We start from the raw sequence: 27,829 nt of genomic DNA on the forward strand, positions 1-27,829 counted from the left end.
CAAAATTATTAATATCAACACACAGCTTTGCACTTAGTTTAGATAATTCAAGGCTATGTCTTTTTACCACATGGAACCCCAGGGATACCATAAGGAACCCCCAGGGACACCATATGCAATCTTCAGAACATTTATTCTAAATTTGGTTTATATGCAGTTGTAAATGACAAAAAATGTTTTTGAAGAGCAAATTAACATTTTAATTGTCCTAATCAGAGAAGTTTTCAAAGTTGAAAATTTTATAAAAAGTAGTATATTTACATAATTAAGCTCAATTACGCAATCAATGTACAGTTTTGAGGAACTCTAATAATATCTTATATGGTGAAAAAAAAATAATGTTGGTTTTGAAGACACTACCCTTTCTTTGTTAAACATCATAATCGATGTGACATGAAGAAAAACACAGATATTCTTTTACGCATGATTTATTTGTTTGAGCACTTTTTGAGGAGCACTATCCGGATATAACATGTAGAAAACAATGCATTCATTTCTCTGACATACATTCATAAATAAGCAATTGCACACAAATATTTATACCACCATTATATAGAATATATTAACGAATTAACAAAAGAAAAGAAAAACTTCTATCAGATAGACATTACATAAAAGTCTGAATCCTCAGCTCTTCTTCAAATCATTAATGTGCCAGGTATTACTTAATAAAAAGCAATGCCTCTCAAAATTCAACATTAAATGGATACTACAAAAAATTATAAAAATTTAGCATCATGAAAAACTTTTCTTCAATACATGTACCGGTAATTATGGTGAAAAACTTTGAAATGTAACAACCAGCATTTTCCAGTGCAACGAAAATCAACCATATTTTACCTATGTATACCACATTATTATCTCATACACATACAGTGAAAATATAAATAATCTCATTGGAAAATGGAATGTACAATATTATGATATTCCATTCTATGAAAGATTTCCATCCATGCACTCTGAATCAGTGTTTGTTTGGCAGCCACTGTATGTAATTTGGACTTTTCACTAATCTCAATATGAAATTGATTGTTTAATTAATATCGCTGTCCTTCACTCAGCTGGTAATGGATTCATAATTTGATTGGTTATTCCTGTTTACTGTTATACCATTTGTTTCATGCTCGATTTTGTTTTGGTGCTTGTATAATTTGGCCTTATTTAAAGGGGGACCTGGAAAAGAAAATATAATGATCATTACAGGAATAAAATTATGATTTTTTTTTCACCTTCAAAAAACAAGACAATCTTGTTTACTTTTAGGAGAAATTTAAAATAAAACTTGTACATACCTATATAACTTAACATAACTGGCAAGAAGATTAATCCATGAGTTGCCCCATACACAACCATAGCTAGATACATTCTGAAATAGAACACTTGGAAGAGTTGGGACTTGGAGAAAGCTAGTACGATTATTCCTCCAAGCTTGGTGAGTGTAATTCCACTCAGAACCTGAAAGGATAAAGAAAACAAGTGAAATGTCATGCTCTTGTCATTTTTCCATATACACAAATTTTGTATAAAAGTTAAAAATTTTTTTAGAACTCTAAGCAAAATAATTACAAATAATTATAGTCAGCTGCATTAAAGTATGAACATGACGGAAAACAAAAAATAATTTATTTCCCTAACGAATTTTGAAAATGATACTTTTCCAATTTCATGACTTACAGAGCTGCCCATGTGTGCTAGAGAATCCCGAGCCCGCTCCACTCTAGTGGGCTGTAAACTGACAGCAAATGCCCGGGTTATGTGGGCACAGAATTCCACAGATATACCAATAGCCTGAAAAAACAAAACAAAAAACAATTATTTCAGAATTAGATACAAAATGTTTCCATATCTACTGGATTTGTTAAGTCTTTAACTTAAGGCTGTTTTTAAGACCCATGATAAACTTTTCATCCACATTTACCATGACTAAGTTGACTAGAGACACAGCATTAAGAGTAATGTCCCACAAGTACATGAATCCCAGGATGTTGACCACTATCATCCCTATGGTGATGAGGATCATGAGGGCTGAGAAGAAGTCGAAGCCCAGGAGGAGGAAGGTGACCACAAAGATGGCACCGATACAGATACACAGGTTCTCAATGGTGTCCTTAACAATGGAGAGATACTGCTCATAGAACACGTACCAAACACTGAAAATAGATGGAAAACATTATGAGTTCCAAAATGCTCACTTTAAAATCATATGTTTACAGTAAAACTTGGTAATAACCAATTCACTAGGACCACTGTATCCGTAATTCGCTATATCCATATAAGAAATACATTAAATTTTAAAGCTGGGGATGAAAGATACATGTATCTTAGCTATATCCGTGAATTCGCAATATCTGTGTTCATACTAAACAAGTTTTACTGTAATTTTTTTTTTACCCCTCTACTACATTAGCACATAAATTTACTGTTTATGTGATTCGCTGCAGCTACAGAATCAATGCATATTACTTCCTATTTTTATGAAAGAAATTCCGACTTGTATATTTAACACCAGTCTCACCTGTATGGGAACACAGTGATTTTGTCGTTCTTAAGCATGGTCCTCAGCGTGTTGGTGATGTTATCTCCTATCTTTCTGGCCATCTTTAATCCACTAATATAATCCTCATTCTCCGTCATTATTGTGTGATAAGTCATGAAATACGTGGCTAAAATTCAATAATTTTTTTTTTAATTTCAATGAAAAAAATGAAGTAGGGCAAACTGACCATGGTTCGGACGGTTCTTGTTTTGCTTACAAGCAATAAGCTGTTGTTCCGAGTGACAGTGGTCTAGTCTTGTACTATCAACTGGAAAGTGTTTTGGAACCTTTCGGGTTTTATCAATTGTCAATATATCACCAAAACACTGAATAACTCTGTTCCAACTAGAAGTTAAATTCATCGAGCGATTTTTACCATGGTTCGAACGTATCTGACCAAGGTTCGGACAGGATAATATACAGTAAACAAATGTTTTTTTTTTTTTTTTAAATAACAGATATGCAATATTTACAGGCTCGTAATAGCAATCTCGAGCCCCCCCCCCCCCCCCCCACTTCTAAAACATAACATTTTACTACTGAAATTTAAAATTATAGATATTCATTAAAAGTCTGTCCCCTTCTTTTGTTGTAGCATTGTTACATCGTAGTGTTTTGGTTATACATTCCGACCTTTGATAAAATTTAAAAGTGAAAGAAAGTGTGACCCCCTTTCGAGTTCGGACCATTTTCCTTGGGGTTGTTCGTTTGCTTCATTTTTTAAATTTTATTTTCGTGTCAAAGTTTTATCAGATAAGTTGTTAATTTATTTCTTCTGATTTCCCTCCCAAACCCTTCAAAATCGATAGTACGTGTCTGATTTCTTTCAAATACTACATATAGAGTCGCATGACATAATAAGAAACCTCCAATAAGATTTTAATCATATATTTCCCATTCTTCATAAAAATCTGTTGGTTTTTTTTAATTTTAAACTAGCCCTCTTTTTCTTTATCTCTCTTTCCTCTTTTTTGTATTCTAGTTTGTCTTTAAAAGTATCAAATGGCGTATGGTGACAAAAGTTTCGTCATATTTGGACTTATGTCGCAGTTTCAATTTCAGTAAGAAATCATCGCCGTAGTCAGCTGTATCGACTCTGATATCTGATAACTACGTGCTGCGAGAACTTCAAGCAACTGACAATCGTTTGAGTTCGTCTGTAATTTGCAATGAAAACACACTGAAAAAATAATATTAAGAAATCCATTTCTATTGATTGATCACCCCTCCCATTTTCTTCGACTGTAACCTCAAATATGTCGAAGGTTTCCTTAAAAAAACGAGACTGAAATTGTGGAATTAAAAAAAAATTAATTGTATTTAAATGTTATTGATTTCGCTAGTTCTTGCTCTCTCGATGCATATTTGTAAGGCCATGTTTCACTCGAAATCACCATTTGTTTCTAATACCACCGCATATTCCAGCAAAGCAAATATAGTTTTGCTTTAGAAGATCTGATTCCTTTGTTTGCAAGTTCGTGTAAGCTTCAATCTTTTCGTCTTCAGTGGAAAGCTTGGGCTTGGCATCGTCTCTTGCTAATTGTACTAAGAGGGATTCATATAGGTTTATGTCTATACCATGTCCCATAACAAGGTAGCGTGTGTTACAAAGTATTCCCCCCCCCTCCTCGAATATACCACGAGGTCCAAGGATTTTGTTTAACACACCCTTAACATTGGCATCGGAAGCAAATTGAAAGTGGGGGGGGGGGGGGGGGGGGGGGGCAATGTGTAAAAAAAAAAACACAGGGGTGGGGGGGGCGAACTTCAGTACCAATTTTTTTTTCCAAACACCACCACTTTCCCAATTTTTACCCAATACTAAGACATATCTGTGGAAAGTGGGGAGGCTAAACCTCCGAAGATATGTTCAATGTCTATACTAAGTATATATTTGTAAAAAAAAAAAGTTCCCCGGTTCCGACGCCTATGCTTAAGAGCCGATCATTGTCAGGATAACCTTTATCCCTTTTGTAATAAAAAAAATAAAAAGTATCTTTTTTCTGTTTTTTTTTATTACAAGCAATGAGTTTTAAATTATTATACTTCTGGGCTGTCGACAAGTTGTTCGAATTGAAATGCAATTTATTTTTGCTAGGGGTGTTTTCTTCAACTTTCTTCCGCCTTTTGCAGGTTGGCCCTCAGTTAATTTTCGTTCTAAATAAAGAAATGACCAATGCACACGGCGGAGATTAAATCTTTTCTCTGCATGTCAGTGCACGATTTTCATAAACTGCAGTAGCATCAATGCATGTCTTTCTGATTATTGCGTTCATGATTTGAACAAATAATACACTAGTTATCTAGCACCAAAATACATGTAGTACATCTATACCGAGACCATACACACCCTTCATTATGACGTTTTCCATTTTTTATTCTGAACTAGGGATTATTATTTCATTGTATAAGAAATCTACAATTACGAAGTCTACATGTATTAATTAAAGATGTAACCGGCACTTGTTCATTTCTAAACCAATCAAAAGTTCTTTGTGCTATATAGGGATTTGTTTTGAATGCTAGAAATAATAGTATTATAATTAATGAATTGGTTTAAATTTCAATTTATTGAACATCATTTACTTAATCAATAGAATTAATTAATTTTATTATATCAAAAAATTGAAAAGTGCATATAATAATATCATATATGTTTGAGGAGCCCATTCTCATTTTGATCGATTGAAAATACTATACTGTAGTACACGTATGTACATTTAAAAGATATAAATTTTTATATATAGTTACATGAAGTATAATTTTTTTAAAAACAATATTATTATCTATATGCTTTGAATATCAATCACGTAATTTACTCACTCTCTGATATTTTTAATTAAAGGCGATTTAAGTAGCTTTAACTTTGGTTTGCGCAATGTACGAATCATGGTCATCTGGTGTACGAACCTAGGTACATTTAATTATCAGATTTCGAGGAAGATTTCACAACAAAATATAGAAAACAGCTCCTACAATTTTTGACTAATAGGAATGATTAATCACTCAGAACGCAAAAGACATAAATCATACTGGTTTAATAAAGTAGAGTCTCATTCATTTGATTTTACTTGCAAGTGTTTGTTTACTTTTCCCTTAAACTGCTGACGCAAAACAAACTACACATGCCCTACAATCGTAGCGCCACCACCGAGTATTGAGTCACGTGATAAACACGGGGTCTTGACTAAATAAAAAGTCCGATCGCTAAGATTGATATATTTCCGTATTATGCTGATAACCGATTTATTTAACTGAAAAAAATAACGGTAAAGTTGTCCGAACTTAGGTCAATTTTTCTGTATGTCCGAACCATGGTCAGTTTGCCCTATGCCAAATATATGCAAGACTATACAAATTTCTTAACTAAACAGTATACGAAACATTACCTCCAACATCGGTTTTGTTTTTAATAAGGTTAACTCCACTGCCATATGCTGCATGTCCACTGTTAAAAAAAAATCAGCCTTTAGTAAACATTACTGTTGCAAGAACAAATTCATTTATAGCATTATATGGATAAGTCTGAAAAAAGTTCTGCACTGTTCTAAACGAGAAAGTTTGCATGAGATGCTGCATATTCTTCTGACAATGTTAAGGGAATCTTACCCTTTAGCACACTTTGTTCCTGGGTTGTCTTTCAGGAACCATGGCAGGTACTTCATAAAATCTACCTTATTTGGTCTTCCATGTATTGACTTTCCCATTGGACACCCAATACAAGTAGAACTGTTGTCTGGAAAAAAGAAACCAAAGAAATTTATGTTTGTACCTCTTTTCCTTCATGAAGCAAGTAGCTTGATAGAGGTTATGAATGAGAGGGGGTTATAGCTAGGGGATGGGGGGTATAGATTCTACTTACCCATGGAGGGACAGAACCCATGTGTTTTACTGTTTTCTCTGCAGCATGGGGGATCACCTCCGGGGGAGAGCCAACTCAAGTAGTCGTCTAACCAAGAAGAGGTCGGCTGTGCTATCTTTGTGCTGAAATTATTCATTTATGTTTTTGTATTTCATTCAATGTACTCTGTAAAAAATTCTACAACACACTTTTCACTTACAATTTTACAAACACCAAGCCCCATAAATGGATAACTATCTTCCAAAATACATGTTGAGGCACATGTCAAAGTTTTACAAAAAAGGTAGTCTTCTTTTACCATAAGCATTACTTATCATAAAGCAATACTCAAGATTTAAATATTTTAACAAGTGTCACAAAATACATGAAATATATTGAATATTTCTTTTTTTTTCAGAGTTAAAACTTACTAGCTAGGTTGTCCAGAGGCAGTAAATAGTTGACCCACAAGAGAATCCTGTGGACAGCCATTCCCTCCACAGATTGCATTCTGGCCTGACAGCGATTTGTAATCTAGTCCTTCTTCAACCACAAAATATACAGGGGCACCTGTATGTAAGTAGGCACTCAGGTTCTTAAAGTAGTCCAGGACGTATGAATCCTGCAGTAACAGAAATAAATACTGTACATAAAAGTCTCATTGATTAGATAGATGAGAAAATGTACCACATTTAAAATATTATAAAAAATTTAGATCTTTACTCCAATATTAATAACATATAGAGAAGTATTTTCCCTAGATAGTTAGCAAAGGAACAAAATATAAATACAGGTTTTCATAGATCTTCCAACAAATCTTTTTTTTTTGGAAAGGGGGAGGGGTAAATTTCTTAATTGATAGATAATTTGTGAAAGCTAGTCAATAAACGTAACTTTCATAAGATCTAACACATACGTCTGGCATTGAGAGCTTCTGGTCCAATCCAATACCGAGTTTGTGAATAACAGCTCCACTGAGGCAGAAATAAAACGTAAAGATGGTGATCTATAACAGAAACAAGATTTCTAGACATAGAGGCAGCCTGGCAGTCAAAATATATCTGAATGTGAGTTTAAGCAATTTTTTTTTACAATTATAGAAAAATGACTATTTATATAAATTACTACTGCATTATTTTATAATCTGAAAAAAAAAAATGGCCCAGTATGAAATACTTGACTTACATGTATTACCAATTCCCTGACTCTTAAAGGGAACTGTTCTAAACTGTTTATATAAAATCATAAAACCTTTTTACTGAATTGCTGATGTGTATGTTGGATGGGGGTGGGTTGGGGGTAGGGGGGTGCTTACCACTATAGGTCTGACCCACTCCTTCAGTAGAAAGTGAGAGTAGTAATCTTTGACAATTTTATAAAGACATCCTCCCGAGTTTCCATCCAGGGATTTCTGGTTCGACACTTTGATGAAGCAGCACATGTCAAATCTGTTGTCCTGTTTAAATGTATTGCACAATATAAAATCAACCTACATGTAAGTACAAGAACTTTGTTTTTATAAGACATTCATTTCAGTCATGTAAATGCTATACAAAACATAACTAAACCTTAAAAAAGATTTACCAGGTACTTAAATATGGAGAGAAAAATAATGAAGAATAAGAATTTATTAAGAAAAGAGACTTGTGTCTCCTGAATACAGTATATTACAAAAACTTCAATACTTTCTATAACAAGCTTTTCTTTGTATTTGTTTACCTTTTGTCGTTTGGCATCAAGTGTCATGAGAGCAATAAACACAGTGATCTGTAGGAGGAAATCAAAGAGGACAGCCTGGGCCGCATAAAGGGAGAAAACTCTTACGGCAGGCATGTTAGTCAAGGCACCTAGGAATATAAAAGTAAATTTGAAAAATTAACACATTTTTGAAAAAATTTCCACCTTCCTAATCCTAGAGCACATGTACTGGAAATAGCAGAAATTATACTACAGTTAGACTTGTTTATGAAGAACTCACTTATAAGAAAACTTCAATTATTAGAAAATTTTAGATTATTCCTGTTGGAGACTCATTACTTTAATTCTTACATGGGTATGAATTGTCTAGATTATAAGAAATTAAAATTTGGAGTCCCATTTCCTTGATATTAAATGAGTTTTTATTTAAGTACCATCTGCTTCAATGTGCAAGTCAAACAAAACAAACAAACTTCACAAGGTCATCTTATAAGACTAACATTTTAAAACATTAAAAATGAGCCAAAACTGTAATTTGATCTCTTACACGATATTGCATAATACTAGTATATAACTTGAGAAAAAAATCATAAAACTGACATGAAACTCCAACAATTCATTTCCTTCTCAAATTTTAAATGAACGCTTAAAACTATTTAAAGTGTATTAAACAGCTTCCTGTACATTACATAACGAAGCTTTACAAATGTTTAAGCAGGAATATACTGGGTGCAATACCTTACATGTCTCATTTTTAATTATTTTTTAAACAGAAAACCGTGGGTCTAAAAATATCAATTAGGACACGTAAAACTTGTAAAGTTTGGGGTTTATATCAGCCAGGGTTTTTTTTTTTACAAAAGTATTATTTGCAACCTTCTAAACCTAGAATTAACTTCCCAAAATAAGCCCTGCATGATTAGATGAACTATCAGCATTTATTAGATTTCTATTTATAAAGTTTTAATCTATTGACAAATAAAGCTTTTACTAGTTGAAAATATATCCGTAAAAAATATTATTGCTTCAATTCATTTAATTTTACATATTTTTTCCAGTACTAAGTCACTCACCTAAAAAGAAGGCAATGGACTCGGAGAAACTAGATAACATCATGCTGGGGCCAACCTGGCCTAAAATTCTACCAATCTGTTCCTCAATACTTTCATTGGGTCTTCGCTTGTCCCTCTAAAAATTATCAAAATAAAATGTAAATTTTTGGGGGAAATATTCATCAGGAATGTGCACAATACTCATCTGAAGTTGAAACATTAGATTGATAGTAAATTACTTTACCTGAAAAGTCTGCACTAAAATAAATATGTTGTCCACTCCCACTGCCAGCACAAGGAAAGGCACCACCTCTATAATGATGAGGGTAGCCGCAACCCCACAGTAGCTGAACATCCCCAGGGAGGAGGACACAGAGAGGAGGACAATCACGACCCCCGCCAAACCCAGGGTGATCTTAGCATCCATCTGTCAATACACACAATCAAAGCTAAATGCATGAGAATCATGCAAGATTGATGCAAAAACAGTGGTTTAGTTTTTTCATTGTGAGAAAATAAATTGCTGTATTTATTTCATAAAAAGAAAATACCCGAAGCTATGTCCTTGATTAGAAAAATATTACAGTCATAATTTTAAGAAATTATAAATTAACAAACTGTAAAATATTACATCTATGTTTATGCAAAACATCTTTAACAACAATTACAGAACAGTCAAAATTTATATTAGTGGAAAGAATTTTTTGGCAAAGAGCCAAAGGGTTATATATGTGTGTGTATAATGTGTATAAAATTACCATCAGTTTAGGAATAGAAAAGTCCACACAGTCTCTGTATTGGCCCAGTGTAATAGCAATATAACCAAACATGATCAGATAGGAGGCCAGAATTGTCAGAACATCAGAGTTACTTTCTCTGTTAATCTCATCCTCAATGGAACGCTAGAGTGAAAATAATATTCATATTATTATACACGCATTACGTTGATCACAATTCAGTAAATACTGTTATAGGAAAGCTTTTAGAAAGACTATATAAACCTTGCTTCATTATATCTGTTATTCATTTCTGTGAAATCACTCATTTTCGGGGGGGGGGGGGGGGGTTAATTTTTGTTGATTCTGTGGTATGAAGAATCTTATGAATTCATTTACCCTGGGCATGAAATCTTAAAATTTCATACTACATGTACAGGTTTTACAATATCACAAAATCAAATATTCTTGAACCAATATTTTATCCTCATACCCCCAATCTCTTTTCTTTTATCATGTGTGAAAACTAAAACTGGCTATACAACATTTCTTATAACAAGAGGCCCACGGGCCTTATAGGTCACCTGAGCATTATGCAACAACTTTCCAATTATTGAATTTGATTCATGTTTTAAGCCAGATGCTATATGGCATTCACAATTTTGAAAGAGGCACCACTGATCATCATAACAATACACTTAGCAGTTGCTTAGCTTGGTTACTGAATACCCATACGCAGGGTAGGGGAACAAAAATGCATTCCAACTAATCAGTAATATTCAGCAATAAACAGTAGTGCTCCTAACACTGTGTCAAAAACCCCTGACCCTAGGTCCACACATTGCACAAATTTTAAAAAGGCACCCTTAAAATTGCCTATCAAAAAATAAATAAATGTTTTATAAATACAAAGGAGCAGATTTCAAACAATTAATTCATTTTCAGTATATAAGTATAGCCCCCCCCCCCCAACACTGACCCTGGGGCCTTGAAATTCACAATTCTGCAAGATTAGGGCCCTTGCTCATCATAACTATATAGGTAGTTCATCTGCTTCATACCCAGAGACAGAGAAGAAAATTTTCAAAGATTTAATGTATTTTCACTATATAATCAATAGAGCCCCACCCTAACACCAGAACCCCTGACCCTGGGACCAAAAAATTCACAATTTTGATTGAGGCACTCTTGTTCATTATAACTATGCACTTAGTTAGTTTATTTAATACCCAGGAGCAGAGAAGAAAATTTAAAGAATTCATGTATTTTCACTATATAATCAATAGAGCCCCCCCTCCCCCCCTCCTAACACTAGAAGCCTTGACCCTAGGGTCATAAAATTCACAATTTTGGTTGAGGCATTCTTGCTCATCATAACTATGCACTTAGTTAGTTTATTTAATACCTAGGAGCAGAGAAGAAGATTTTTAAAGAATTCATGTATTTTCACTATATAATCAATAGAGCCCCCCCAACACCAGAACCCTTGACCCTGGGGCCATAAAATTCACAATTTTGGTAGAGACACTCTTGCTCATCATAACTATGCACTTAGTTAGTTTATTTAATACCTAGGAGCAGAGAAGAAGATTTTTAAAGAATTCGTGTATTTTCACTATATAATCAATAGAGCCCCCCCCACACACAACAGAACCCTTGACCCTGGGGCCATAAAATTCACAATTTTGGTAGAGACACTCTTGCTCATCATAACTATGCACTTAGTTAGTTTATTTAATACCTAGGAGCAGAGAAGAAGATTTTTAAAGAATTCATGCATTTTCACTAGAGCCCCCCCCCCCCCCAACACCAGAACCCGACCCTGGGGCCATAAAATTCACAATTTTGGTAGAGGCATTCTTGCTCATCATAACTATGCACTTAGTTAGTTTATTTAATACCCAGGGGCAGAGAAGAAGATTTTCAAAGAATTCATGTTTTTCCACTATATACATGTATAATCAATAGAGCCCCACCCTAACACCAGAACCCCTGAACCTGGGGCCATAAAATTCACAATTTTGGTAGAGGCACTCATTCTCATCATAACTATGTACTTAGTTGGTTTATTTAATACCCAGGAGCAGAGAAGAAGATTTTCAAAGAAATAATGCATTTTCACTATATACTTAATATTTAGCCCCGCCCTAGCACTAGAACCCCTGACCCCAGGGCCATGAATTTCACGATTTTGGTAGAGGACTCAATGCTGATTACAATCATGCAAACAGTTTGACTGCTTGATGTCCAGGAGTAAAGAAGAAGATTTTTAAAGATTGCATTAATTTGAATGGTTTTGGCCCCACCCCTCAGGCCCCAGGGGGGCAGGGATCATGAAATTCACAATTTTTGTTCCCCTTCACCCATAGATGCTTTGTGCCAAATTTGGTTGAAATTGGTTCAATGGTTGCAGAGAAGAAGCTGAAAATGTTCAAATGTTAACACATGACGCACGACACACAACACACAACACACGACGCACGACGACGGACGAAAACGGATAGCAATAGGTCACTTGAGTTTACTCAAGTGACCTAAAAACTTACTTCTGAGGAATATGATACAGTCATGTCTGGACTTGAGAATGCCTTCATGTGTTCTATGAATGCCTTCTCCCAAGCTTCTGCCTTCTTATTCTTTTCTTCATCCAAGTGATTATTTACAATAAATGTAATGACAATGGCCTCCGATGAGTTGTGGTTGTCTCCTGCAAAAATAATTTAAGTTCAAATCATAGCAAGAACAGAGAACATACCTGCAAACTGTATACACAGAGTGCATGCAGCAAAACCTTTCTTGAAAAGTTTCCAAGCTATTATGTTGACAAAGCTAACACAGAAGTGTATACCTACCATCAAACCCTCCCAGTGCAATCCATGGGAAGATAGGCTGATCACTCTCTGCTAGACAGCTTATGTTCAGTCCCACAGTGTCCTGTGTTGATGCAGGTGCCCTGAAAGGAATTACAAGTCATGTGTTATCAAGAAAGTTACTCAAATTGTATGTGCATGACATAAGCTTTATACAAACATCTGATGCAAAATGAAATCCAGTTGTAGGCAACTTGCGCTACTTGTACATGCTCATGTTGCATCCCACCCCCCCCCCCCCTCCTCCCCTTAGGCAAAATGAGTTCAAACATTTTGCAAATTTGACCTACTGTAAGCAATATCTTAGATGATCAAGGTAGTCAGCTAACACAAAGAAGCCATATTCATCCATTTTGACTTTATCTATTTCTGTATGGTTGTTTTGGAAGTACTGTAGAATGCTTTGGATGGTACATTTTGTGTTGTCTGGAGACAAGGGCTGAAAACAAATGTCCTCCAAAGTGACTTTTTCCCCGTTGTATTCTGCTGTGATATTCTCAATGGCCAACTGTAGATCTAAAACCTGAAATGTATTTAACAAGTGATTTGCATGTATTCGGTATATTTATAATGTTAAATCACAGATTTTTGTGAGGGGCTTAATATTCTTTGTTTTCAAATTTCAAGGTATGAAGAGTCCCACTTATTTATTTCCACCACATAATACATACTTTCAAAAGTATTAGTATGATCAATTCTTCAACTATTCAAATTAAAATCCCCATATACTAATATATTTTCTTCAAACCACGAAAATTTGACCCCTAGAAAATATGTGATTTTCCAGCAAGTGAGATAAAATTTTGACAATTTCTGGTTAATGTTAGATACAAATCAATCTACATTAAAAAAACAACAACACAGAAATGAATTTTTTGTGAGTATTCCATCTCAAACAATAATGAGAAAATAAAATTGTGGCATTTAAAAAATGGTACTCAGTATGTGGGGCCTTACCAAGTGAAGGAACTCCTTGTCAAAGAGGCTGGTATAGTTGACAACTTCTTCTGAGGGTGGAGGAAGCTTATGTGTGACAACGGTCTTGTTATGGGGACGAGTTATAATTACCTGCTCTGTTCTATAAAAAGGCCTGCAATATACCACACACTAGTTCATTAATTTCCTATTTCCATAAACATTATGTACATAAGTATATATTTTTAGTTAAAGAAGTATTAAGATTGTGTATACTTTAGGTATTAAAATATATGAAATTGAAAATAAAAATCTAGCTATATAGACTTCGTACATGTCCTGTGGTTTAATCTTTTTTACCTAGAAAACCAATTTGTTTTGTTTTTGAGGTTGAACCAGCTAGCTCACAAAATAGGTAAAATTAGGCAACAAACAAACTACATATATCATGTATATATTAACTAAATGATAGAATTTGAAAAAAAATATCTGTCCTCAAATTTAGATATCTATAAAGTTTTGTTTGACAAATTAAGAAAATTTGATCCACGTGGAAATTGACGAAACTATTGTAAATATGTATTACAATAAATCTGAAATATTCTATACTGTACCCAAAATGAGAATCAAAATAGTCCCTCTCTGTCCTTGCCCGGCTGTCTTTGGCTGACCAGAGCTTGACCGGATCAGTGGTCACTCTGAAGACAGCAATACCAGCAGATAAGGCACCAGCTATGGCTAGACCCAACACTATTATTAGAATAGGGTGTCTTGCACAAAATGTACCCCAAGCCCGGAAAAAAGATTCTAATTTGCACTCCGTCCAAGAACCAATTTTCTCTAGGCAGTTGATATCTGCATGTGATACTTTTGGTAAATTTGACATCTGGTCTTGTGATCCATATCTGGCTCTCTTCTTTTTGTCACCATTAACACAGAAAGCTCCTGTATAATCCTCATCATCGCTGTCCAATCGTGAGTAGGTATCCATAACTCCCAAGGAGTTCCGAACCAAGACATTGTAGCAGATGACATAAATATAGAAGAAAAGATTGAAGGCCAGAAATATTATGGCAAAGACAAAGTAGTAGCAATCAATGTGTAGGATTGTACAAGGCTTTGGTTGAGGAGGAATGGGGGGTACTGGAGCACAAGAAGTTTCACAATCCTGACAACTGCACGCTGATCGATTCTTGTACTGCATGTTACAGGGTGTGATGGTGTAGTTCATGGGAACGTATGTTGAATTGTGTGTTGAATTGTCAGCTACTGTGACATTATTATCCCCAATTACAAAATTAATCCCAAATGGAGTGTGGCCATTAGCCGTTGAACCCATGTAGGTGAGCCAGGATTGGGCTGTGCATTGTGCCGCTGGTCTTCCGCAGAAAATGCTGAGAGCTTTCTCATTGGCTGAGGGCATTTGGACATCTTTGCAGGAGTTGTACATTCCTTGAGCATATTCATTTGTCAGATAGTAAGCGACTGCTTTGACGTATGTTCCGTTGTTTCCATCCACTGTTCCGTTGATTCGGAGGAAATCACTCTGACTGGGACCACAGGTAAGATAGCAGTACAGGTTCAGGAAGTTGTTGTAACATGATGGACATCTTAAGAAAAATTGCTGAGGGAGACCCATGTTGGACTGAAGGGTACGTAACTGGGCAACATCACAGCATGTTTCTGTCTGGTTTCCTGGAGAAACACAATAAAACTGCCCAAATGAAAAAAAGGGGGAAACAAAATACTATAACAAACTACTTACAAAACATATGTTTTGAAAGTGTTTTGATAGTATAGCAAATCACATGCAAATGAGCTAACAAAACACTATAACAAGTTACTTTGAAAACACTCTAACAAACTACTAACAAAACGCTTTAACAAAATACTTACGAAACACTCTAACAAACTACTAACAAAACACTGTGTTTTGATAGTATTCCATTAGTATAGAAAATCACATGCAAATGAGGCTAACAAAACACTCTAACAAAATACTAACAAAGCATAAGTAACAAATCATCAATAAACCACTAAATTTGAATTTTTAAAATTATAATTAGCAAATTCACAAGTCTTTGAAAACATCTAAACACAGTCTCATATTGAAACATTACATGTATAAACATCTTGTTTCACAGTATTTTGAATTCCAGGTTTGACATTATTGTTCAATAGACAAAAGCACACCATTCCAACATTAAAAAACACCAAGTTCGATTCATGATCACTCTCTTATATCAATCATTCTCTGCAGTGAAATCCTTTGGTGTAAGAGATATAATTCTCAATCCATTGACCATTTCTCCATTCACATACATTTTCACAGAATTTTCAAGTATAATTATAATTCATTTAACCCTGTGCTTAAAACTGATCTAAGCTGGGTAGTATATGGATTAAAGGTCGATCAATCTTAAAATGAACAAAAACCCAATAAAAACAGGCCATATACACATCCACATTCACAGATTGAAGGTTTAACTGTAGTCCAGTTTAAAAGAACTTTATGTCATGCAATAAATAAATACCTCTGTTATATCCAGATTCATCCTGATTTTGCTTTTTCCAATCAGGGATCAATATATATACTAACACTTTACATGTCCCTTCACCAATCTCTTTGTTTCTCTCTGACCTAGTGCTGGTGGTTTGAAAATTGGCGCAAAACTAGTAACACAGGATATAAATAGATAAGTTGTTCTTGGAAGATTTTACTGCTCTTAGATAAGTCAACCCTTAACATGTCTGTTAATCAAATGAAATGCTAACAAAATATTAATTTGATGCAGACAAGTATAATGAAACACTTTCAAAATGCAATTTCATTCTGCAGAGTGTAATGAAACATTAATAAAACACCAACATTGTAATGAAACATTAACAAAATACCATGCCACCCCATCCTGTAAAGTATAGCATTGATGTTTCGTTAAATGCAACACTTTCAAAACATACTAAGAAAATATAAAAGTATGATTTGGTAGTGTTTTGAAGATATTTTGAAAGTATTTTGTTAGATTTCTTTTTCATTTGGGTGTATTAGGGGAATACTATATAGAAACACAAATTTTTGTGGGGATCAAATTTCGCTGATTTGTTAACTAAAATGGTTTCATGGGCAATAAATTTCGTCCTTTCAAAAGCAACATTATTTGATACATGTATATAGTAATATGATAATTTCATGTGTGATTTAATTTTGTTGACACAGTTTTTGAAAACAAACAAATAAACAAAATTTAATCCACATTACAGTATTTAGCAACTACCTAATAATGGCTTTATAAGCAATGGTAATGTCAATGCTAGAAAAAATTTAATAAGATCATAAATAATTCAATCACATTACGTCTACGTAAAAAATTGCAGTTAACCTTAAAAATGCTTACAAGAGGCACATAGGCAACAGTGTTTGCTTCTCAAGCTTATATATCAATGTAAACCTTTGATCCCTTATTGTTTATTGTGACTTCACTTTATCCCTGCATGGCTTTTGTTACCAGTAATACCATGATACTTTGTGACATTGAGGCCCTGAATTCTTTGAGTTTGAGGCCTGTATAAGATGCCTGTGACATAAATTTTTCACCTGTGACGAGATCTGGACAGTAGGTTTTGAGTATTTTCATGCCCTCTGGGTCCTCCATGACTTTTGAGGGTCCTTGGTACAGACAATTCTGCTTTCCTGCAGTAGTTTCTCCACACTGTCCATACCAGATACACTGCCCACTCTCAGCCTGCAATAATAAAGCTTGCACATGAATGGTCTTGAAACTGCTCTTAAATGCACCATTATTTCTGTGAAGCTGGATTTTTTTTTAAATTTAAATGAATCCACTCAATACAAAATAATATGGATTCAAAAGTTATTTCTACGATACAATGAAACACAAAAATAAGTGAAAAAACAGAATGCAAAGTATATAATGCTCAACATCATAATGAATGAATCTCCCTACTTAGAAAAGTTATTAGGCTTGGGTATCAGATAGAAGACTCATGTATTGTGTATCATGATACTAAATTTGATACCCTGTAACCTTATGAAATAAAATACCCTCTGCTGAAATATGTGTAAAACTCTTGATTAATAGTCTACATGCTAATTACTTCATGGTCTGAGCTCTCGCAATTTGATGTACATCAATGAGCTAATATTTTTCAAAATAAAGTACTCATGTAAAATAACAAGTATTTGTTCACTGGGCATACTTAAATAATTTAGTTACTCAAGTGTTAAGTTAATAATTTTAAAGTTTTTTTTCATTAATTAAATTAGTATACCATTTCTAATTAATAGTACTAAAAAACAAGTACAATTAGTGATGTAGATGTACAGTGTACTAATTGCAACAATTTAGACTTCTCACGTGTATACGAGTTTGAGGTGCTTAACCGTATAACGTTTTGTCATCTACTTCAGATTCACATGGCCAATTAAAAAGTGTGTAGTGGTACTATTGTAAATTTGTAATCTATAAAGTTAGTTACATAGTCTTTTCCAATTTCTGCCTTGAAATTGGCAGCATATAAAATATTGTTTTATAAATGTAAATCAAGTATGGTGCACACAAAACAGGGCTGGCTCTTTAATACTTAAAATATTAAACAACATCTGAGTCTTGACTTCGAATAAAAAAAAACAATACTTTACAATTCTAAAGATTTGCATGTTCTTAAATATCACTTAAGTTAATAATTATTAAGTGTCAAAATCCAAACTTTTAAAACTTCCTTAAACTTTATGTAATAATAAACACTTTGAAATTCCTTTTACATAACATAACCATATAGTATGAACAATGAACATGATGAAAGGTAAATAATGCAGAAATGCAGTCCAGAATATGACCTAATAAACGGGGAACACATATATAATGTGGTACCAATGTTCACATATATACATGATATTCACATGTGACACTGTATTGATAGTTACAAACCCAGATAAATTAAGCTAATCATGAGAAAGTAACATTGCTCAGGTGAACAAAAGCCTGTTGAACTTATTTATAATCTTATCGAAAATATTTGTCTATCTTGACCAGATTATCTGATTAGGTCAATACTTATAATAACGATATTATATATATACATTACATGCATTGAATTTATGGCATAAATTTCTATTGCAAATGAAAGAAAGATTTCCTAAACTCAAATCTATATTGAAAAACATTAATCATATTCTATACTTAAATTTGTACTGCTGATACATGCATGTATTAGTATAACTTGTCAATGAAATGCAATTTTATAGAACCATCTACATCAACATGTCAATTAATTTGGATATTTCACAGAACTTGCAGTGATTCATTTTGCCCTGCGTATTGCGTAATTTACGCATTAAATTCATTAAATACCCACTGGTTTTTGTCCATTGCGTCCCGAATACGCATAAGTGATAACCCGCATAAAATAGAATCGAAGTTTCCAGTTTAATTTCTATTTTTATCGTTCATTTGTTTTTTCGGAACAACTGCAACACGTTTTAGCATACTTCATATTTCATTTGTCTTCTATAAATCATTTAAACAAAAGGCTTAAAGTATAAGATACGGTAAAATTACATTTAACAAGTGTTTTTAATTGTTTGATATGTCGTAATTAACACGCGCTCAGCCGCTGACACAGTATACGAAAGCTGATCATAAACCGTCCCGATTTTTAACAAAGAAAATATTAATAATCAAAGCAAATTATAAGGACAGTAAAAAATCAGTGATCTAACTGTAAAAACATTGCTTTGGAGTTGGAAGACACTTAATTGCCTGGAGGGGTGTTGGGAGATAATTATCAAGTGACCAGCGCACGTGTTTAAAACATTGGCTTCCTTTCATTGGTACGTAGAGAGGGTGTTTATGTTGCAGTGAATTTTCACTGAGTTATTTACAACCTAAAATATTTTTTTATTATTGTATTTAAAAAAAAAGACATTGCTTTGTCTGATTATTACGGAAGGAGTGAACGTCTAAAAATAACATCGGTAATGGCGGCCTACACGGAGAGTCGGGGAGACAATAAACATGCAGCTCAAATTAATTTTAACTTGCTTTTTCATGTAATTATAGTATCAAAAGGTTATGAAAATGACATTTTTAACAAGCATACATGTACTTTCCAACACCGAAGTTTATATTAAAATATGGCGATAAACAAAAGAAGTTACACATGTCTCTATATGTAATAATACGGTATGTACGTATGACAGCCATGTTTCACCTGAAAGAAAAACATATGAAAATCCCATTTTCATGTAAAGTATGCGCTCCTTTCTTACAGAAATTTATTTTAGGAAAAAGTGCGTATTATATTCCGCCAAATACGGTAACTGAAGAAAAAAACTTGGCTTGATATCACATTCATAGTTGTTAAAATTCTGACCCATTGATTTTGAGTTCTGACCCATTGCTTTCTGACAGAGGGGTACACTGTACCCATTCATTCAATTTTCAAAATGAATCACTGAACTTGGAACACAGGATTACCCCTGATATCCGATTCTCATTTATATATCTAAAAAGAAATAGTATAATAAATTTTAATGGTAAACGGTAACCATAGACAGATCTGAATTCTTAGGCAAAGAGTCCTGGCTGCAAGTATAAATATTGATGATACACTGTTCTTCTAAATTCATGAACAATGTTGAAGAGGAATACAATTAACTGGCTATCAGTAATTGATGAAGCAGGGATCCCCATTCTTGTTTAAAAAAAAAATTCCTTCAAAATTTCATGCACAATATATCTTGACTTGCAAAACACCAGGAAATAATTGTTTCCTTTTAGATTAAAAAAAGACAAGGATTAAAATTTCATTGTTTTTCTACTATGCACTTAATATCAATATATTCAATTGGGGAAAAAGATACCTTATCTGAATTGGGAAAGGGACCTTCTAACAGCCCCAGTTATAGAAAATTGACAGCCCTGTGACGAAAGATATATATATGCTGGTAAATAAATTTCATGGTTTTAAACCAGTCATATTTAGTATACGTCCAATAAACATTTTTAAACCATGCTTATCAAAACATCTTACTAGACTGTACAAATCATTGTTGTTTTTATATTTTGTGTGAAAATCTTTCTATTATAACTGTGGAAGTGTGTATAAATCACAGCTTTCTACTACCTTATTTGGACTAGTGGGTTAAGATAACCTTTTGGTTCATTCAGTAGAGCACTGGACTTGCATGCCAGAGGTGAGAGGTCCCAGTTCAATCCCAAGCAGAGGCACTTAAACTAGATAAACTATTTGAGTGTAACTTTTGGTGCCAACATTGGTACCCGGGTATTCTCTGGTGGGTGAAAGTTATTGTCCCTTAAACTTTGCCCCACAGACACTGAAACTCTGAAAGAGATGAGGACATCTCATTTTGATGAGGGGGACAATGTGTTAGCATGTGAATCACAGGTTCCTACTAGCTTAGGCCAGCAGGTCAACCCTTTAGCTCAATTGGTAGAGCACTAAACTGGCATGCCAGAGGCCCTGAGTTCAATCCCAACCAGGGGCACGTACATGTACACTTCTCTGTAATTGTTACACATATTTGAATGTAACGGCAAGTGAAATATGTTTGTGACATTAATTTATATTTGAAATACAGTGGACCCTCATTTATCCGGACACTTTGGTTCCCAGTCAATTTGTCCGGATATGTGAAGCATCCGGATATCTGAATCACCAGTTAAACAAGAGAAAATAACATTTGAAAATTTTGTTCCGATGAAAAATCGTCTGGATACTGAAGCATCCGGATATCTGGCGTCCGGATATCTGAGGGTTCACTGTATTTCAGAAATGAAAACTATAGTTTTCTAAGACAGTTTTATTCAATGTTTTAGTTTTGGCATGTCATGGTCCTCAATATAATTTTATAGTTTTCACTGAGATTTGGGAGGGGCACAATATGCAACCACATCCCAAACGGCCAAATAGACTCGGTCCTTGAGATCATGATAAGAATCTCTGTCAAGAGCCGATTGCCTGCACTTATTATTGTTGTTAGGAATATCATGATATATGTACAACCAAATAAGTACTTTGTTGTTATTTTTTCTGTCCCCTCCTTCTTGTTTCAACCACCTTAGTATTGACCTAACTCCTTGTAAATCTCATTATGGGGTATCGCCAATTCGCCATACACAGAATACTGTAATAATACGACAGTCAACACTGAAGAATAAGACAATTGGAAAAGTTCAAGAATAAAATGTTACTAAATGGTGGTCAAATGAAAGTGTAGGAATACCTACCTTTGTAATCGCAACTCCAGTCCCACAAAGACAAATCACTAAAAACTGAAAATATGCCAACATTTCGAATATTTTGCCCCCAAGAGCAACAGCAGCTTCTAGGTGAGTGACAGCAAACTAAGTGGAAGATAATTGTTTGAACTGAACCTTGGACCTACTGAGGCTAGTTACATAGTAACTCCAAACGCTGATTCAATCATGTCATGAGATGGTCCGACCAACAACCGGTCTTTCAAATTTAAGATTTTAATTTGTTACAAAACGACTCTTTCAAAATAGTCTAAAATTTATCTTTTTAAGTATCACTTTAAAATTAATATATTGTGATTATTTTTAAGTCAATATTAGTCTGATTAAATATTTTAAAGCGCTTATATTTTTAATATTACTTTTCTTCGTTTTTTGTAAATAGTATTCCTAAATTTACAGAACAAATATGGCTTACCCGTACGGACAGGTGCGTACTTCGAAGTGAAATAAATGGCAGTGTTTTCGACGGAACAGAGTTAAATTCATCGATAAGCAGATTTGTTTGCTTTTTATGTTATTTTAAATGTGATTGAACACTGCATTTTACATAAGCGTACAGAAAACATTGCCATTTACACCTTTTGGCTGTACTTTAAAATTTGTTGCTGCTGCTGATTCTCAAAGAACACCCCCCTCATGCTTAATGGCAATTTAGACATATGTATAAATGTATTCCTGCTTAAAGAAAGCATGTGTTTTATTTCATTTTTCAACCACCGGTAAAAATCTTCAGGTATTTCCTTGAAAAATTGTTTGATGGAGTATGTATGGTAAAATTATGTGACACTTTGTACCAGGAAGTTCACTTAAACAAGACACAATTGTTAATACTTACAGTACAATACTTAGCTGCATAACTGTAGCTCTCCGAAAAAGTATTTTGACAGACTGGAGAGCTACAGTGCCTCCCATTGAAAAAAACCTATATTTATTGTGCTCAAAAAGTTGCGCTTGGTTATGGATTAATTCTTCCAAATTCTTACCTTAATTCCAAAAAAAATTAGATTTCAAAAAAAATTGTACTCCTCTATCAAGTACTTTCGTAGTTGACATCTACACGAAGCGCATTGGGCCGAATTATCTAGCAAACCAAAAAAGGCTGTATAAATAGACGAAATTTTTGAATGATGATCTCGATTTCAGGGCCAGGAGGGCTATTAACAATTATAAGGAATGTGTTACAGTAAAACTAGTTTAGTACGAACACGGATATAGCGAATTCATGGATATAGCAAAGTTTTTCTCTGTCCCCGCCAAAATTCTTAACAATTCTTTGTAAAATTTTACAGTTATAATGAACTCAGATATAGAGAATTTACGGATATAGCGAACTGATTTTGAGTCCCGTAGAGGTTAAAAATAATGAAATTTATGTTCTTTATAACGATTTTTCAAAAATCTACAAATTAGATACATTGAACTGACTTAATATTTAGTAAGAATTTGCCAGTGAAATTTAATTCATAATAAAACCCTTAGTTAGCCAAGGTATGTTTGTAATAATTGATTCTCTACGATGTTCTGTAGTAATTCTTATAGGATAAAGTGCATATTGCGAATTCGCTAGATACCTTTATACGAATTCGTTATACGGATATAACGAATTACGGATATAGCGAATTAAATCCACAGGTCCCCAGGACTTCGCTATAACCGAGTTTTACTGTATTGTGGAAACGGTGAAAAAATATGTTAGGGACACACAGTTAGTAATATTTTGAGATGATAGTTTTAAAAACATTGAGAAATAAATCGATAAACAGCTCACTTTTTTGTGCACAATAAATATACAGTTTTTTCAATGGGTGGCACTGTAGCTCTCCGGTTTGTCAAAATATTTTTTCTGCAGCTGTACAATACTGTGTTCAGGTTAAAGACTAATTCAGATTGTAAAAGTCAGGTTTACTTCATTTAAAACTTTTTATAGCGAGAGCAACGAGCGTCACTAAGCTGCCTTTGTGAATTCCGCGTCATATGACGTCACAGTCTAGGCTGTGTCCTGTACAATTTGACGTTTGTAGAGGTGGATCAATAATCAAATGTAAGCTTGTGTAGGACTGCACTCCCCCCAACGGTCACAGCGTGAAACATTAGACCTAGCATGATCATGATGATAGTTTACTTTGTTAATCTTGTTTTAGTGAACTGGTACATTTGTATATACTATTTTTCAGGGACCACCAGGAGGAGGATATGGGGCACAGCCTCAGCCAGGATATGGGGCTCCCCCGGGACCAGGGTATGGGGCTCCAGGATTTGGAGGTCAGCCCCCACCCCCGGCTGGATTTGGAGCTGGAGGTTTGTTTATTTTATGATTTATAGAATAAACATGAACATGGTAAACATTTTAAAGTGAGAATGAGCTATTAATGTTGATTTCTTAATGACAATATCCTGTTTTACACAATCTGCTCTTGATGTAAATGTAGTCATAATCATATATAAATATATTTGATTCTAAGTTTATACATTTATAGGTTTTGTTGGTCAGCCTCAGATTGACCCCCAGGTCCAGCAGTGGTTTATGACCGTAGACTCTGACCGCAGTGGACGCATCACTGCACACGAGTTACAGCAGGCTCTGGTGAATGCCAACTGGTCACACTTCAACCCGGAAACCTGTAGATTAATGATAGGTAGGACATGGGTATACCTTGGTGCGGTGTCCACAGTGTTATAAAATATTTCTTTGGAGTTGTAAATTTCTCAAAAATTGAAAAATTGTGAACCAAGAGATAGCGCTTGTAGACATATGTGCAATGTATTTTATTACATGATCAAAATTATGTAGACCATACATGTATGTGTTTGGAATTTGATTGAATATATAAATAAGATTATTGTTCATAAAGAACAACATAGCATCATGAATCATAACAAGTTATTGTAAGAGTTGCTTCCATGTGTCTCAAAACATGTATTTTGTTCATGAATGTCAAACTATCAAATGTGAAAATAAATTTTATTTAATAGGTTTGTTTGACAAAGATATGAGTGGCCAAATTGAACTTCATGAATTCCAGGCCTTATGGAATTATATACAACAATGGAAAGGAGTTTTTGAACAGTTTGATCAAAACAGATCTGGAGCCATAGACTTTAATGAATTGTGTAATGGTTAGTAAATTGAGTTTTTCTTGTATAAATGAATGGTGAACCAAATGAATTACAGAATATGCTGTAAAAATCTTGGCAATGGATGTTTTTCATCTAGTCAAAGAAAGCAGTCTTATCAGATTTCTTACATATGCTCAAAAATACTGTAAAATCACTCATTTTCAGGGGGGTTTAATTTTCGTTGTTTTTGAAGTATGGAGAGACCTGCAAATTTATTACCACCACGAAATGGAAAATTTCATATGCATTACTACTAAACATTGTCCAACCACGAAATCAAATCCCCTCAAACTATAATTTTTTCTTCAAACCTGGAAAATTTGACCTCACGAAAATATGTGATTTCACAGTGTAACAGCATGTATGTTCCTTGTTAGGAGGACAAACTTGCAGATCAAATTGACAGAAGACAACAGTTGGTTTGAAAATGTATGTAGATTTAATTGAATATACCATAGGTCTGTCAACTGCAAACAAAATTAATAAAAAGGAATAATTATTTTTGTATTTCCACAGCATACAGACAAATGGGGTACAACCTAAGCCCCCAGTTTGCTCAGACAGTGGTTGCCAAGTTTGACATCATGGGTCGTAGGAGCCTTACGCTGGATAACTTCATTCAGTCCTGTGTAATGTTGAAGTCGCTGACTGATGCCTTCAGATCCCGGGATCCCTCGGGAACGGGAACAGTCAGGATGGGATACGAGGACTTTATGACTTTAGCTGTTTTTAACAAAGTATAGATAAAAACTAAGGTGTAGGAATTTACTCTTATTATTATTAACCAAATATTTATGATAATTAATTTGTTTCCTTCAAAATCTGTTATTCCGCTTTTTGTTGAAGTTTCCCTTACATTTTAGTCATTTATTTATGACCATCAACTCATGTCCTTCCTTGTTAAATCTTGAATCTTTTGTATTTGAAACATTGTTCTGTAAGTATTGGTTGGCACTGTTACATGTTTCATACTATGTATGAAGATTGTAATTATTATTTAAAAAATAATTTTTTGTTTTTTTCTGCATGATTATGTACAGAAATAATGCACAGGGAAAAACCATCTTCTTCCTTTTTACTTCAAATCAAATGTTAGATGTCAATAGTTGTATCAGAGGAAAGGTTGTTACAATGCAATTTTTAACATTTGATGTTCCACTCTGAAACATCCTTATGGAAAAACATCCTTCTCTTTAGTAGTTAGCCAAAATTAAGATTCCACTGTTTTTTTGCCGGAGTTTCAACTTCCTATAAAGATAGTTATTATCAGACAATGAATAACATTTTTTAACTTTAAGTTTAAGTTAATAAGTGTAACTAAAATATCTTTAATTCTATTTCTATTAACACATATAAAAAATGTATAATGCTTTTGTGCATTTGCATTTGACAGTTATGCTTAGTTGTATTACATAAATATATTAAAATGCCTGTTGAAATTATTATCTTTTTTATTAATTTTACCTCCTTGTAACTTATAGCTATCAAGGTGGGTACTAAATGCTTTTTGTGGCAATATGTAACTTTGTATTATTTTCTGGAAACATTGTGCTGACTACAGTCTAATAAAGTAGACATGTATGGATTTTACAATTATTTCTGTATATTTCATTTTTTTTTTATATGATTATTATTTTTAAAATTTTATAATATGTGTTGTCTATACATGTATTTTACAAAGTTTTCGAACACACAAATCAATTTTTTGAATAGCCCTTTGCTTGATACAATTTATTTTTTTTTCTTTTTAAATTCTGAAACAAATTGATAAGTATTCTGTTTAGGAATCTGTATGATCAGTCAAAATAAGAATATAAATGTAGTAAATCATTTGAAACATGATCTTTTCTTGTGATTTCTTTATTACTTGTTTATACCAAAATACTAATTATCTCCTCGCAACAGAGTTGTAGGTGATATAGTCAGGCAATCTTGTGTGTGTGTGTACATGTTTGCTTGAAGGTATATGTCTTGTGCAAAATGGAAAATGCATAATTTCCATTGGGATCCATGTCAAATGAACTCTTAATTAATTTTATAGATTTTGAGAGAAAATGCTATGCTTAGGGGTGCCCTTGTTGTAAATGATACATTTGTCACAACCTCCTAATTACATCAGTCATGTTGGTAACCATAGTTTACATTTAGGTATATTCATGTACCGTATTATTTGTGGGTGACTGGACAAAGGGAAATAATACCTACTCACTATAAAGTCTTACTGTAGATCACTATATTTTCGCGACACCTTATTTTCGCGAGAGAGTCATTGACTCTTTATTAGCCAGACATAATTTTCACGAATTGTGGTTATTTTTTGATATAATCTTAAGGAATACTATTATACGCGAGAATAAAATTTTCGCGAGCTCACTGTCTCGCGTAATTACGCGAAAATAAAGTTCTCGCGAATAAAAAGTGATTTACAGTATTTTATTGTAGTATTTGATTACAGTGTAAAACAAAAACAATGTAAAGCATGATTATAGATAATCACTTGAAGCATTGCAAAATTGACAGAGGCTATATGTGTATAGACCTTCATAAAGACCTATGTGGCTTACATGTATGTTTTTTTAACAAAATTTTGTGTTCAAACTGCATGTTAAATCAAAGAAACAGTCATGGTGAAACATACGTGTACATGTATATATACTCAAAGCCAAACACCCTTGAGGATCTACATTAGGAATTAGCCTAGAAATTTGGAAAGTTATACCCGACATATGCAGGGATCAATAAATAAGAGAAGATGTGATCTCGTGATTAAACAAAGTAGATGTC

At 33.8% G+C, this 27,829-nt stretch overlaps 2 protein-coding genes across 2 annotated transcripts; one reads left to right on the top strand and one right to left on the bottom strand.

Annotated features, from left to right (window-relative positions):
- Positions 1 to 415: 415 nt before the first annotated feature.
- On the bottom strand, positions 416 to 22,114 carry LOC134257733 (NPC intracellular cholesterol transporter 1-like). The gene is made up of 22 exons (XM_062740330.1): positions 21,899 to 22,114; positions 17,224 to 17,371; positions 14,243 to 15,323; positions 13,671 to 13,803; positions 13,004 to 13,236; positions 12,696 to 12,796; positions 12,390 to 12,550; positions 9,886 to 10,029; positions 9,372 to 9,554; positions 9,149 to 9,263; positions 8,097 to 8,224; positions 7,693 to 7,833; positions 7,294 to 7,383; positions 6,809 to 6,999; positions 6,399 to 6,520; positions 6,146 to 6,272; positions 5,926 to 5,984; positions 2,516 to 2,663; positions 1,919 to 2,150; positions 1,675 to 1,788; positions 1,293 to 1,455; positions 416 to 1,173 (listed from the first exon to the last, which is right to left on the bottom strand). The coding sequence occupies exons 1-22, from the start codon at positions 21,959 to 21,961 to the stop codon at positions 1,058 to 1,060; spliced, it is 3,993 nt and encodes a 1,330-aa protein (XP_062596314.1). The 5' UTR covers positions 21,962 to 22,114; the 3' UTR covers positions 416 to 1,057.
- A 1,982-nt stretch (positions 22,115 to 24,096) lies between these two features.
- LOC134257738 (peflin-like) lies at positions 24,097 to 26,887 on the top strand (the record flags this gene model as incomplete). The annotated part of the gene is made up of 4 exons (XM_062740335.1): positions 24,097 to 24,226; positions 24,406 to 24,564; positions 24,902 to 25,045; positions 25,562 to 26,887. Coding segments are annotated over 4 exons (660 nt in total), but the record flags the coding sequence as incomplete, so codon positions are not given.
- Positions 26,888 to 27,829: the final 942 nt, after the last annotated feature.

Source organism: Saccostrea cucullata, unplaced genomic scaffold (assembly GCF_032062105.1).
Source record: "Saccostrea cucullata isolate Sc308-1 unplaced genomic scaffold, CSIRO_AGI_Scuc_v1 ctg5149, whole genome shotgun sequence".
Taxonomy (NCBI): domain Eukaryota; kingdom Metazoa; phylum Mollusca; class Bivalvia; order Ostreida; family Ostreidae; genus Saccostrea; species Saccostrea cuccullata.